At 41.3% G+C, this 15,129-nt stretch overlaps 1 protein-coding gene across 2 annotated transcripts; it reads left to right on the top strand.

The window, feature by feature from the left end:
• Positions 1-1,770: 1,770 nt before the first annotated feature.
• LOC139548159 (tsukushi-like) lies at positions 1,771-13,227 on the top strand. 2 transcript variants are annotated; one of them, XM_071357609.1, is made up of 2 exons: positions 1,771-2,096; positions 10,182-13,227. In XM_071357609.1, exons 1-2 carry the CDS (start codon positions 2,088-2,090, stop codon positions 11,235-11,237), a joined length of 1,065 nt encoding a protein of 354 aa, XP_071213710.1. In that variant the 5' UTR covers positions 1,771-2,087; the 3' UTR covers positions 11,238-13,227. The 2 variants fall into 2 exon arrangements, with proteins under 2 accessions (XP_071213710.1, XP_071213711.1); XM_071357610.1 differs by lacking the exon at positions 1,771-2,096 and adding an exon at positions 8,892-9,070.
• The last annotated feature ends 1,902 nt before the right edge of the window (positions 13,228-15,129 follow it).

The following is a 15,129-nucleotide window of genomic DNA, read 5'->3' as shown; positions in this document are numbered from 1 at the left end:
GGGGACTGTTACTACCAATGTTTTCTGACGACAGTCAGCAAATTATTTATCCTTGAAACAAATGCGGCATACAAATGGATCTAGTACACAAACTGTTTGTGGCAACCTTCTAATCTCACCTTCAGCTGTTTATTTTTACAGACCTGAACAAGTCCAGTTAGAGGATAGATGCGGCCAGGTTCCCAAATACTGCTGACAACAAGACCATTTCTGCGAAAAAAGAAGGTAAGCCCACAGTTGAATAAACATATTGTTTTCTCTCTCAACTTCAATATTTTTCATACCTGCCTCTTCATCTGTCTGTAGGTATGTGTGTGTGTTGGGGCCCACTCTCTGTCATCATACTGTGAAAACAATGAATGTAGCCCAGAACCCACAGGTGGACAGCGGGGAGCCCAGTATTGTGCTGCAGCAGATGTTGATCAATTTCTCCCACTTGGCCTTCCCATCCCTCTCGCTTCCTCTTAAAGCTTTGTTACCACCCAGAGCAGAGCCCCTGTTGTTTATGTCTACATCAACCATTTGTCAGTTGCTATGGATGGCCTTCATCACCACATTGAGGCTGCAGTAAATATAAAAAAACTAAAAGCATGGAATCCATTAGTCTGCATTATTGGGGACGTTTGCCATTGCCCAAACTAAATATTTAGCCCTTTATTACTTAGATTTCCTAAAAGCTATCTTAAGATTTAGGCTAAAGGCTACATAACATTGTGAAATTCTGTTAAGCATTCCCTTAATAATAAAGGGTTTCTAGATAGCCTACTGTCTGTAGCTTACAGTATCTATTATCTATTTGGGGTTTCCTATTTTCCATTTTCATCATCAGCCACATTTTCCCTAAGGTGCGCAAGTTGGCTAAAATAAATTGAGAATATTTTTTGGTAAAGGGCTATATTTCCTAAAGTAGAACCCCATCATTGCCCGAGTAAAAACAGACATCCTATAGAGTACCACATTATGAGTCATAATACCCATAAAACCTAGCGGTCAATCGGGGAAATGGTTCCAATCGTTTTCCCACAATTTTTTACTATGGGATTTTAAAGCACTTCAAATAAGGGCTGTGTTTCGTGTAGGCTTACCCTGCATGATGTTTTGATAACAGTGTAAATCTCTCTCTAGGACAAGGTGACATTTATCAATATATTTGCCTGAATTTACCCCCCCCCCCCCCCCCCCCACACACACACACACACACATTAATTAGCTGCTAATGTGGCTATTATAAAGAACTACATTTGCCAAGATGATCTGGACGAGACTGTCGATTCGAGGCATAGATGATCATCTCTAGATTAACTCTCTAATGATAGCTAAATGGAGTAATCAATAAATTGGCTACATTTCTTTAAATTGACAATTCTGTGAACTGTCTTGTGAAAGTTTTTAATTTACATAATACCTGTTAGCAAAGGTGTCAGCTAGAGATGATGTGCAGGAGCTTGCAGGGATTTGTAGTTTTGCATGATGTCTACTTTTCGAATCTGAGAGTAAATGGAGCCAAAAATATTGAGAAAAGTCACCTTGCCTGAGAGAGATTTGCATGGTCATCCAAACGTCACACCGGTGTAAGCATACACGAAACACAGCCGTTATTTTAAGCGTTTCTAAAATCCCCTTTGGGAAAAATTAATAGTGGAAAAACATTTGGAACAATTTCCCTGTTTGACCCCTATGTATTATGGGTATTACGACACCTCCACTGTGGGGCTCTATTGCACAACATTCTTCATAGAGTATCTGTAACAATAGAATAATTTCATGTCGGTCGCCGAAGCAACAGTCTCGCCACTGGAGTGCGCCTCTTTCGTGTCCGACTTCAAAGCGATGCTGGCGGAAACCTATCTGGACTTCAGTGCTCTACGAAGAAGTCTGGGGAGTCTCGTCTCGACCTCAAGTCAGGATAGATAGTTGCAGCACTGCCAGTTAATATAAAACCGCAAGAAATCTCTAATTTGCCTGAACCGCACAACGATATGGGATTTTCAAAAATGGGAGCGGAGGTTGAGTCTCTTGCAAGATTCCTTGGCGTGGTGAAGTAAACTGGATTGTCCAGGAGAGCTAACGGTCTAAATTCCTATTTCATGGTAAAGGTATGTCAGAAATGTGTGAGCAAGTTAGAATAGTTCTTATTATCAACGGTATTTTAAACTTTTCTTTGGATTTCAAGGTTTTCAAGCCTTGGAACGACGGAGGTCAGATCATATTTCTGATTTCTTAGAAAAACTGCGCGCCCTCCTCTGATAGGCTATTATGTGCAAATTGTACCTATTAGTTAATTACACTTATAATCATGTACTTAAAACATTGAAGAATACTTATTCACGGGCCAAATGCGTAAAACTTGGTTGAGTGATGTGCTTCATGGAAATGTGACAAGTCGAGTGATAATTGACAGAAGAAGGTGGCGGGACTTGGGAGTAGTCTGGTACATATGAGATTTGATTCATTTCTCAGGTACCACACGGATGAGTTTGACAGTCTCAGAAAAGTCGGCAGGCTGCAAGGTAAGGCGAGGTTTGCCACGGCTACAGGAAATTTGATCTCCAGTGGCAAACGAAGTCAATTTGCTAGCCTTGTTTTACTCACCGAGGGCAGTTCATATTGCGCTTAAATACCGCTTTTTTTTATTGAAAGGGGCGTTTAGTCACCCTATGTGGAAATGCATGCACAGGGCTTTGAGTCAGACTTTATTTAAAGAATGCAAGCAAGACATTGCCATGGCTTAACGATTATTACTTTTTGAAGAATTCACTCTAAATCTAAGTTTTCATGACTCAAAATAGGTTTAATATTGAGATAATTGCATGCCATATCTATATAATATGTTTTAAACTAAATCATAGTCCACTGACGCTAGGACGCGATATTCCGGCGTCTCATTGTGACATAGCTAGAGGGCTCAGAGACCACCATCCACGGGGGACTCACCCAATGCCACACATGCACCATACTGTGTATTCCTCAATACCAAATGAATGGAAAAGATAGGCCCATCTGAAATTATGAAATTAGTGTATGAAATTATCAAATTTGTGCCCATCGTTTCCATATAATTGGGATTGAGTCATTTAGCTGGATCTTCACAACAGATGGTGTGGAACTCATCTTGAGAAGATCACTTTTGAAGTCTTGAAATGCTTTGTAAACTTTAACCCTACGGTGACAACACTGACATATAGCCTGTGCAATCAGTGCAATAGTTCAATCCTATTAATCATGGAAACTGAGGACTTACTTGTTGTCCTGATGAGACTAGCCTATACTGTTTTCTGCACTACTTCAAGCTCACATTAAACCTGGCTCTTCTTAATGTCATGGATTAATTTGGCTTAAATGGATTAGCGTGCCCACACAATCTCTCCTAATTAAATTGTTTGTAGGCTTTGACTTTGGGATTTAGCTGGTAAAATGCACTCTTAGGGAAATAAAGGTGCTATCTGAACCAAAAAGGGTTCTCCTATGGGGACAGCCAAATAACCCTTTTGGAACCCTTTTTTCTGGTAGTGTACTCCATCACATGGACAATGCTTCTGAACTGTGATAGACCTGCTGTCTGCGCTGCAGAGATCAGGTATGAGCAACATTGCAAAGGCCTACTTAGACCTATTCTAATGAGGCTCAAACCATCCTCCGATGCCAGGACATCAAATTACACTGGAAAATGCAATAAAACATAATTCCCAGTTCCCACATACAGTGGGGCAAAAAAGTATTTAGTCAGCCACCAATTGTGCAAGTTCTCCCACTTAAAAAGATGAGAGAGGCCTGTAATTTTCATCATAGGTACACTTCAACTATGACAGACAAAATTAGGGAAAAAAATCCAGAAAATCACATTGTAGGATTTTTTATGAATTTATTTGCAAATTATGGTGGAAAATAAGTATTTGGTCAATAACAAAAGTTTATCTCAATACTTTGTTATATACCCTTTGTTGGCAATGACAGAGGTCAAACGTTTTCTGTAAGTCTTCACAAGGTTTTCACACACTGTTGCTGGTATTTTGGCCCATTCCTCCATGCAGATCTCCTCTAGAGCAGTGATGTTTTGGGGCTGTTGCTGGGCAACACGGACTTTCAACTCCCCCCAAAGATTTTCTATGGGGTCGAGATCTGGAGACTGGCTAGGCCACTCCAGGACCTTGAAATGCTTCTTATGAAGCCACTCCTTCGTTCCCCGGGCGGTGTGTTTGGGATCATTGTCATGCTGAAAGACCCAGCCACGTTTCATCTTCAATGCCCTTGCTGATGGAAGGAGGTTTTCACTCAATCTCACGATACATGGCCACATTCATTCTTTCCTTTACACGGATCAGTCGTCCTGGTCCCTTTGCAGAAAAACAGCCCCAAAGCATGATGTTTTCCACCCCCATGCTTCACAGTAGGTATGGTGTTCTTTGGATGCAACTCAGCATTCTTTGTCCTCCAAACACGACGAGTTGAGTTTTTACCAAAAAGTTCTATTTTGGTTTCATCTGACCATATGACATTCTCTTTTGACCCCACGGGGTGAGATCTTGCGTGGAGCCCCAGATCGAGGGAGATTATCAGTGGTCTTGTATGTCTTCCATTTCCTAATAATTGCTCCCACAGTTGATTTCTTCAAACCAAGCTGCTTACCTATTGCAGATTCAGTCTTCCCAGCCTGGTGCAGGTCTACAATTTTGTTTCTGGTGTCCTTTGATAGCTCTTTGGTCTTGGCCATAGTGGAGTTTGGAGTGTGACTGTTTGAGGTTGTGGACAGGTGTCTTTTATACTGATAACAAGTTCAAACAGGTGCCATTAATACAGGTAACGAGTGGAGGACAGAGGAGCCTCTTAAAGAAGAAGTTACAGGTCTGTGAGAGCCAGAACTCTTGCTTGTTTGTAGGTGACCAAATACTTATTTTCCACCATAATTTGCAAATAAATTCATTAAAAATCCTACAATGTGATTTTCTGGATTTTTTTTCTCTCATTTTGTCTGTCATAGTTGAAGTGTACATATGATGAAAATTACAGGCCTCTCTCATCTTTTTAAGTGGGAGAACTTGCACAATTGGTGGCTGACTAAATACTTTTTTGCCGCACTGTAGCTTAGCATTACTCACATGTTGAGCGTTAAAGAATACGGAAAGTCAGATGAAATGTATATGGTGTCTTTTGAGGATATAAGCATGTTGAAAGACAAGATCCTAAAAGTGAGATGTGTTTGTGGCCTACAATTTCCCCTGAGGAGAGTTGAGGCGCGGACAGCCGTAGTTGTCAAGTAATTATAGTGGGCTGATTGTAAGTCTGGCCTAACAGCCATTTACTGTTTGCTGTAATTTATTGGTGAAAGGATGAGAGGAACACCTGGTGTGGAGAAGTTCAATATCCCCAGTAAAAGAGCAGCAGATGTATTTCATGGACAATGAAGAGAGTGTGAAAATACACTAGCTAGCACCAATGTAGTAGAATAGACTTCTGAACTAAATGAGCACTTAGTTTTAGCCACAGATTCCCACTGCATGGCTTTAGACTGCCCCCTCATCTGTGTTCTAATAAAGCTAGTCACTCAAATCACATTTTATTGGTCACATACACATGGTTAGCAGATGTTATTGCGGGTGTAGCGAAATGCTTGTGCTTCTAGCTCCGACAGTGCAGTAATATCTAAAAATGTCATAACATATACCCAATACACACACATCTAAGTAAGGAATGACATTAAGAATATATACATATATGGACAAGCGATGTCATAGCGGCAGGGTGTAGTCCGTGTCTGGGGAGTATGCAGGCTTGTAAACGTGGGATGGGAGGATGGCGGAGGATGATTCCCTGTTGAAGTAATTGTTTTTATTAAAATGGAAACAAATGAGTAGTAAAAGTTCATCTAGTATTGTGAAAACAAAACCTCATGAAAGATACATACCTTATCTTGGATTTGTGGCAACCAGAAGCATAATACATCTATTGATCTTGTTTAATGGGGAAATACTCACTCACCGTCATTTGATATCTTCTACTTATTTTGTCTATCTGCCCTATCTTGTATGGTAGGGGGGATTCCGGCTTTGAGTCAACAAATCCAAAGAAAACACATTCTCTCTCTTTCACACACCGAGGACAGAGTGGCTCAACTCAAGACGGGGAAGCTGAGCTATTTATACTGAACATAAATGTAAGCGCAACATGTAAAGTGTTGGTCTCATGTTTCATGAGCTGGAACAAAATATCCAAGAAATGTTACATATGCAAAAAAAGCTTGTTTCTCTCAAATGTTGTGCACACATTTGTTTACATCCCTGTTAGTGAGGATTTCTCCTTTGCCAAAATAATCCATCCACCTGACATGTGTGGCATATCAAGAAGCTGCTTAGTGGTTAGAGCGTTGGGCCAGTAACCGAAAGGTTGCTGGGTCGAATCCCCAAACTGACATGGTAAAAATCTGTCGTTCTGCCCCTGAACAAGGCAGTTAACCCACTGTTCCCCGGTAGACTCATTGTAAAGAAGAATTTGTTCTTAACTGACTTGCATCGTTAAATAAAGGTTCAATTAAACAGCATGATCATTACACAGATGCACCTTGTGTTGGGGACAACAAAAGGCAACTCTAAAATGTGCTGTTTTGTCACACAACACAATGCCACAGATGTCTCAAGTTTTGAGGGACCGTGCAATTGGCATGCTGTGTGCAGGAATGTCCACCAGTGCTGTTGACAGAGATTTGAATGTTAATTTCCTTACCATAAGCCGCCTCCAACGTCATTTTAGAGAATTTGGCAGTACGTCCAACCGGTCTCACAACCGCAGACCACGTGTAACCACGCCAGCCCAGGACTTCCACATCCGGCTTCTTCATCTGCGGGATGGTCTGAGACCATCCACCCAGACAGCTGATGAAACAGGAGTATTTCTGTCTGTAATAAAGCCCTTTTGTGGGGAAGAACTCATTCTGATTGGCTGCGCCCCTGCCCAGTCATGTGAAATCCATAGATTAGGGCCTAATTCATTTATTTCAATTGACTGATTTCCTTATAAGAACTGTAACTTAGTAAAATCGTTTAAATTATTGAATGTTGCGTTAATATTTTGGTTTAGTATATATGGAAATCCAAGATGGATCTTTGCGGGATGATATTTTGCTACATTACTGAAATTCTGTACAAACTTGCATGATTATTATTATTATTTTTTTACATTAATAGAATAAACTCACTCATCTGCCACACAACATGAACAGCTCCAGTTGAGTATATCAGAGTTTCTGGGCAGCTTACCACATCAGTCTTCATGTTGAATCTAAAGTATTCCAGATTTCCTTTTTGATTATCCAACATCCCCTGTTACATAATAACCTTCTGTATCCTTTGTAGGCAATCTAGGATTAACATACCTGATAACTCTTACAACATTTTACTGCTGTGGGCTAAATCAGGGTCACCCAGTGTTTCTTGGTAGTCTTAAACACATCTAATTTGAAACAAAAGTATACACCTCTCACACATGGTTAGACTTTAAAAAAAGAAGACTCTTGTACCATGTCAAATATAGTATGTATTCAATTTTGAGTTTGCGTCCCAATATTACACTATATATATTGAACAAAAATATAAATGCAACATGCAACAATTTCAAAGATTTGACTTAGTTACAGTTCATATAAGAAAATCAGTTAATTGAAATATATTCATTAGGCCCTAATCTATGGATTTCACATGACTGGGAATACAGATATGCATCTGTTGGTCACAGATACCTTGTTAAAAAAAGGTAGGAGCATGGATCAGAAAACCAGTCAGTATCTGGTGTGACCACCATTTGCCTCATGCAGCACGACACATCTCCTTCACAGAGTTGATCATGCGGTTGATTGTGGCCTGTGGAATGTTGTCCCACTCCTCTTCAATGGGTGTATTGGAAATTGGCATGAACTGGAACACGCTGTCGTACACGACGATCCAGAGCATCCCAAACCTGCAGGCCATGTAATAACTGGGAAATGTTGTGAGACTGGTTAGACGTATTGCCAAATTATCTAAAACCACATTGGAGGAGGCTTATGGTAGAGAAATTAACATTAAATTATCTGGCAACAGTTCTGGTGGACATTCCTGTGGTCAGCATGCCAATTGCACACTCCCTCAACTTGAGACATCTGTGGCATTGTTGTATGACAAAACTGCACATTTTAGTGGACTTTTGTCCCCAGAACAAGGTGCACCTATGTAATGATTATGCTGTTTAATCAGATTCTTGATATGCCACACCTGTTAGGTGGATGCATTATCTTGGCAAAGTAATAACCTTCCACCCATGAGGCCACTAGAGGGTAATTTGTCTGCACGAAAGCTTGATGTGACAACCTTCCACAGACTATACAGTACCTAACCTTGGCCCACTGCACAAATTAATGATCAACCCTTCAATGGCTTTTCTGCTGGGTCATGCTTGGGTATACACGTCCTGACCAGTGAACGCTTATTCAGTTGTTATACAACTACAATTGTTAAAGCAGCAATGAGCCGTTTAAACAATATCAAACCGTTCTCCCCACCACTGTTTCGGTAAAAAGCGGTTGGGATGGGGCTAAAAAAATGTTACCACTCTCAAATTCAAAGACTAAGTTATAGGACAGACCATCCATGACATCAAAATTATAGTTTTATCCATGTTTTTAGGCAATGCAGTGTTTGTTTACATTTACTTTGTTTACAAACATTGGAGTAAAACAAGCTTATATTTTGGGTTCTGATGGGGTACAACAGTTGAACTAAGCTCATGAGGCATTTCTAAGTTATGTTCTTTTAAAGTACTCAATGGGTACATATCATTAATTTCTAAGTAAAACTGCTGATTGCCCCTTTAACCTTTGCACAATTTCCATGTGTTGCGTGTGGGTACTCTGTGCTTTGCTCATTATGGCAGTGTTGCTGCCAAGTGAACTAATAGGTTTAGGAGCAGATCATTTACCTCCACAAAGGACGCGGGTTAGGTGCGTTTGGAAACAAAAGTCCTGTGAACCACCAGCCTTCTTCTCAGTCTGATATCTAGCGCTGTGGAGTGAACAGGAGACTAGTGACAACAACAGAAAATAGAGGTATGAAGTGCATGTTCTGTTTTAGTTATTGCTTGGTTATTAAACATATTTACATGTTTTCAGGGTTAGCTGTTTTGCCTGACATTCCATTGTTATTTTGGATACGGTAGTCATCAATGCGTGCCATTTGACACACAGTACTTAAGATGTAAATGTGAACTTTCTAATGAGTAGCTACTGGTGTCTCAGACATCTTAATACAGAACTGTCTGCTTGGAGCAGACTGATGATGAAGTCACATTTCCTTCTTCCCAGTGTAAGCACTTTTAGAGATGAGACACAGATATTATAAGGACCTTGAGTGATGATGTCTCCTTTTGCATCCTCACAACCATGAATAGTTTGTGTTGTAAACTAAGAAAAAGAAGTGGAAATGAGCTCTTTGATCAGGAAAATGAGGTCCAATCCATTGGGAGCCCAAAGAAAAGAGAAATCTGGGCTGTTGGTGTGTGTTGCAAGGAAAGCTTGCCGTGTTTCCGGTAACAGGTGGCATTTTGAAAGGGAAAAACTCTACATTACAGTTTTCTAACACTACATTTACTGTCTGTTCCGGGAGTAATCTTTGTTACGTTGTTCAGAGAAGCGGCTTGAGGGAAGGAATACTGCTAACGTGTCTGCTAAATAAAAAATAAATTAGTCACTTATGGCCATTACCACATTTGTCATATTATTTTGTATTTAATGTGTATGTAGAGATTATATTTATGCATGATGTGTTTAACGCTAGCTGTATGTATTTATATCCTTAATGTATCCCTGTAATGGAGTGCATATCATTGTGATTCACAGACATTTTTTACTCCCTGTAGTGTCTATGGAGCCCCAATCTCCTCTAGTTTATCAGGATGTTGCTCTGTTCACTGGATGATGCAGAGTGCTGTTAATGACCCATATACTGTGTTTGTTTATTTTGGGTCACAGAATAATATCCAATTAGCTGTTCCTTTTCATTTGAAAGAATGGAAGACATTAGATTACTAGTCACGTATTCCATGTATCTCTCCATTGACCTTTTCTCAGATATCTGCTAGTCACTACAATATATCATTTGTTTATAGCCCAAACATACATTAGAAGTAACATCTTTGTTTTGTATTTGTGTCCCCTTCAGAGCATGATGGCGTTCCCCCTGTGTGTTAGTCTGTGGCTGCTCCTGGCTGTCCATGGCCAGGCTGGAGCTGTGAAGAACTGCCACCCAAGCTGCCACTGTGAGGTGGAGAGCTTCGGCCTGTTCGACAGCTTCAGCCTGACCAGGGTGGACTGCAGGGGAGTGGGCACCAGCCCCATCCCCATCCCCCTGGACACGGCCCACCTGGACCTGTCCTCCAACTCCATGTTCCTGCTGACCGACAACATGCTCTCTGGACCTGGCTATACCACCTTGGTCAGCCTGGACCTCAGCAACAACCGCATTTCCATGGTCAGCCCCAAGGCCCTGTCCAGGCTGCGCTACCTGGAGTCTCTGGACCTCAGCCACAACTTCCTGGAGGGCCTGGATGAGGGCTGCTTCTCTGGCCTCCCTCTGGCCGAGGTGGACCTCAGCCACAACCACTTCCGGGAGTTTGACCTCGATATGTTCATCACTAAAGGTCACGGAGAGCCAATCAACGTGGATCTGTCCCACAACCAGCTGACGGTGGTCTCCAGGAGTTCCTCTAGGAGCCCCTTACTACATGTCCAGAGCCTGACTCTAGCAGCCAATCAGCTGAGGGCCGTGCCCAAGCTAAAAGGCATCCCGTTGAGGGACCTAAGCCTGGATGGGAACATTATCTTGCGCATTGAGGAGGGGGCCTTTGAGGACCTCAAGGACCTGGTTCACCTATCCCTCAGTGCGCTTCCTGAGCTCTCTGACATCCAGCCTAACAGTTTCAGAGGCCTTCAGAACCTTCAGGTCTTGGACCTGTCCAACAATGCCAAGCTAAAGACACTGAGCCCAGCTGTGTTCAGTGGACTTGTGTCTCTACAGGAGCTCAATCTGTCCAACTCTGGTGTAACGTCATTGCCAAATAACATGCTAAGTCACTTGCCAAGCATCAAGAGTATTACCCTGGGCCAGAATATCCATTGTTGGAGGGCTCAAAAGCAGGGCCAGTTTCACAGGCAGCTCGGACAGGAACAGAAACATGACGAGGTGCTAACCTGTGACGTTAAAGGCATTGTGTCGTGAATGTGTTGGGATTGTTGCCTTCAGTATGGACATCTAGCTAACACATTAGTGCTAAAACTGTGCCTTATACCACTATATGCAAAGAACACTTTTTGTTATTGCCGTCAAACATGATAATTACTATTTGAACAGTTTTGTTTAAATTTTAATTACATTTGTGTGTTTTGCTTTTATTCCGAAGGCCTGAGGTATTTATTTAAATCCACTGTTGATACACTATCATGTCATGCTTGCTATGCATAAATCATGTATTTCAATTACAGTAACAAGCTAGCAATAGCATTGATGGATATTATCTTCAAACCATTTAGCTTTTCCTCTTCCAATTTTTAAGGAGATTTTAGGACCTGGAACTAAAAAAGATTCCTCAGCCACTAGGAAACATATTATGTTCCATAACAATCATCAGTATGCACATTACTGTGCAAGGACCACTCTTATGTCAGACCAAAAGGTAAACATCTTATGTAGAGTATGTAGTTATGTATGTCTAGCATAGGAGAATGGTGGGAGGGGCTATAGGAGGACAGGCTCATTGTAATGTCTGGAGTTGAAAATCTGGAATGTTATCAAACACATCAAACATATGGAAACCACATGTTTGACCATGTTCCATTTATTCCATTCCAGCTATTACAATGAGCCTGTACTCCTATAGCTCCTCCCACCACCCTCCTCGGATGTCTAGTTGTCATTTCAATCAGATATTATTGTGGACAAATTCTCCTGCTATCTTCCTCAGTCATGTTTACATGGCCTAAGACCTGGAAGTCAACATTGCCTGTTCTGTATCAAAGAGCTGTTACACAACGGGTTGAAATGTGATCTGAACAAATCAATGCAGAAACAAATTCTTGAACGTCACCTAGGATTTTTGCTGCTCTGTTATTGAATCTGTTTCCCATGACCGTGACCATTTATTTCGAAACATAAAATTGTCTCCAGGCAGTTTAATAGACACAGACATGTTTCGTCCTGTATTTTCTTATCTCTTCTGACAGAGAAGTGTGTTTTAACTGAAACACTATACGTGATGTATTTGATGCATTGTATTATTCACCCTACTTTGAAATGTTATAAATGTCGCAGCTATTCTACAGCATCGACTTTGGATCTACATTGGCCAAAATCCTTCAGATATTCTGTGCAACAACAACTGCATGTTTGAACACCTGCCTTGGTTGCTATCCCTGTGGTATAATATGGACTGAAAGAGACATAACTGCACTTGAACTGTTTTGAATGTTAAACATCTGCGTTGTTTTATATTTCTTTATCAATAGTGTATACACTTAGTGTACAAAACATTAAGAACACCTTCCTAATATTGAGTTTCACCCCTGAGAACAGCCTCAATTTGTCGGGTCATGGACTCTACAAGGTGTCCAAAGCGTTCCACAGGGATGCTGGCCCATGTTAACTCCAATGCTTCCCACAGTTGTCAAGTTGGCTCGATATCCTTTGGGTGGTGAACCATTCTGATACACATGGGAAACTGTTGAGTGAAAAACCCAGAAGCATTGCAGCTCTTGACACAAGCTGGTACGCCTGGCACCTACTACCATACCCTGTTCAAAGGCACTGAAATATTTTGTTCTGCCATTCACCCTCTAAATGACACATGTACACAATCCATGTCTCAAGGCTTAAAAATCCTTATTTAACCTGTCTCCTCCCCTTCACCTACACTGATTTTAAGTGGATTTAACAAGTGACATCAATAAGGCGATCATAGCTTTCACCTGGATTCACCTGGTCAGTCTGTCATGGAAAGAGCAGGTGTTAATGTTTTGTACATTCGGTGTATAACTTTGTATAGATGTAAAATAGATGGATTATTCTACACATCTGTGTACTTTACATAAATGTATTAACTTTTAATAATTTTAAGCTTTGTTTACTACCCTGTCCCCAACAGCCTGTGGCATTCCACAATTGCTAGGTGTGTCTGTATATGAAAATATATAAATTGTCAGGGTTTCAACTCACACCACACTGTTGTCACTCCAAAAGGGTTTCACAATTTCACAGAATTCCCTGTATTTCATAGAGCTGGATTCATGTGATTTCATTTTGTGTGCTTTACTGACTCACAGGGTGTGTCCTGTAACAATAGCACTTATGTCTTACTCAGTGCCTAGCGCAGCACTATATTTACTTTCACATGCTGCCTAACATCCTTCCTTTATTTACTTGAAACTCCTCCTGTAAACGCACACACACTAGTGGTCTTGAGAGGTCCTTAAACAGAAGCAGTCAGAGACACTAGTTCCAGGCAGGGAACCATGATACTGTGGACTGATGTATGAAGTCTGTGAGAGGGAAAGAGAAGGGGAGAGGGAAAGGAGGAGAACGGCCTGACTTTGTGTAATGGCGGCTGGCTGTAACTCCACAGATCTCTGTGCTCTGAGAGTGTTCCATTGTGTGCTCCTCCTTAAAGACACAGAGAGCATTCAGATATCCCCTCAGCTCCTTGCAGTGGTTGCCAAAGCACAGTCCTTTGAAATTCTAAGAGACCCGTGTGCCAAAGACAGAGCCAAAAGAAGTTTGACTCCACAAAAGGTTTACTCCAGATTACATCTCCTATATTACAACATCCTGCTCTGGAAAAGTACGGCTTTGTAGGAAAAGCTTGCTATGATTTTGCTTCAGTTTATACTCTTAGATATATTTTTGCCAACCAAGGAGAGAGAGAGAGAGAGAGAGAGAAGAAGAGCAAATGTGATTTTCTGAGAGTTTGGCCCTCTGCGGATTGTCCCATTTAGTAAACCAGTTCCAGATGTCTGGGCCATTTGTCCATCTCCTGGAGAGCAGGAATTTGGAGGCGGGGTGGTTGGAGGGCTGTCAATCACAGCTACCTCCCTCAGGTCAGCCTGCCAGGATCAACCTGAACGGTGTTAAATTACAACAAACATTTGCAATCCAAATACAACTAATCAGCTTAGCATAAATTAGTCATAAGAGAGTCACAAAGGAGTCTTGAACTTTTCTTTACCATTTATTTACATGTTTGTAATCCAGTGACTCAATTTGCTGAGTACCTTGGTTGTTACTTTATCTTTGGTTTTGAAATAGAATGATACCCACATGTCTCTCCAGGGCAATATAAAAGGTTCAGGTATATGAGGGGTCATGACACTCAGAACTACTGTATCAGGGTAGCCCAATAGAGCACAGATCAGTGAGCCAAAGGCTCAACTCTCCTGGGATGTTTTAATGCAGCAGTGATTTGCTTACTGAACCCTCTGGAGACATGTTCAACATCCCCAGGGCACTTCATAATGGATTCTAAAATATAAGATACACACAAACACACACACAGCTGGCCATTTGCTCCATGCATTATGGATTCACTGGCTGAGAAAAACCAATGCTTCCCAGTAAATGTGAAGATTTTCATTACACTTTCTATGACAATGTGTCTTCATCTGACAAATAGAGTAACATAATGTGGAATTCACAGAAAAGGATCATACTGTAACCTGGATGTCTAAGAGTGGTTGCTAAGTAGCTATCTGCTACAGTAGCTATCTGCATACATACAATATATCGTGTTGGCATTTGTATTGCACTGAACTAATGTCATGTTTTGGCAAAATATATTTTAAAGACCACAGCAGCACCCTTACCAATCGCCCAGTTATCTACATAATCTCTTTGCCTCTGGATATGGCTTGACTATAACAACAACAAAAAATATTTAACCTTTATTTAGCTGGGCAAGTCAGTTAAAAACAAATTCTTATTTACCATGACGGCCTACCCCGGCCAAACCCGGACGACGCTGGGCCAATTGTCCGCCGCCCTATGGGACTCCCAATCACGGCCGGATGTGATACAGCCTGGATGAGGATTTTGATTGGCCGGTCACCTGACAGTAGGAAGTTATACA

The sequence above is a fragment of the Salvelinus alpinus genome, chromosome 21 (genome assembly GCF_045679555.1).
Source record: "Salvelinus alpinus chromosome 21, SLU_Salpinus.1, whole genome shotgun sequence".
In the NCBI taxonomy this organism is placed as follows: Eukaryota; Metazoa; Chordata; class Actinopteri; order Salmoniformes; family Salmonidae; genus Salvelinus; species Salvelinus alpinus.
Note: the sequence above shows the minus strand (reverse complement) of the source record. Positions and strands in the feature narration are given on the sequence as shown.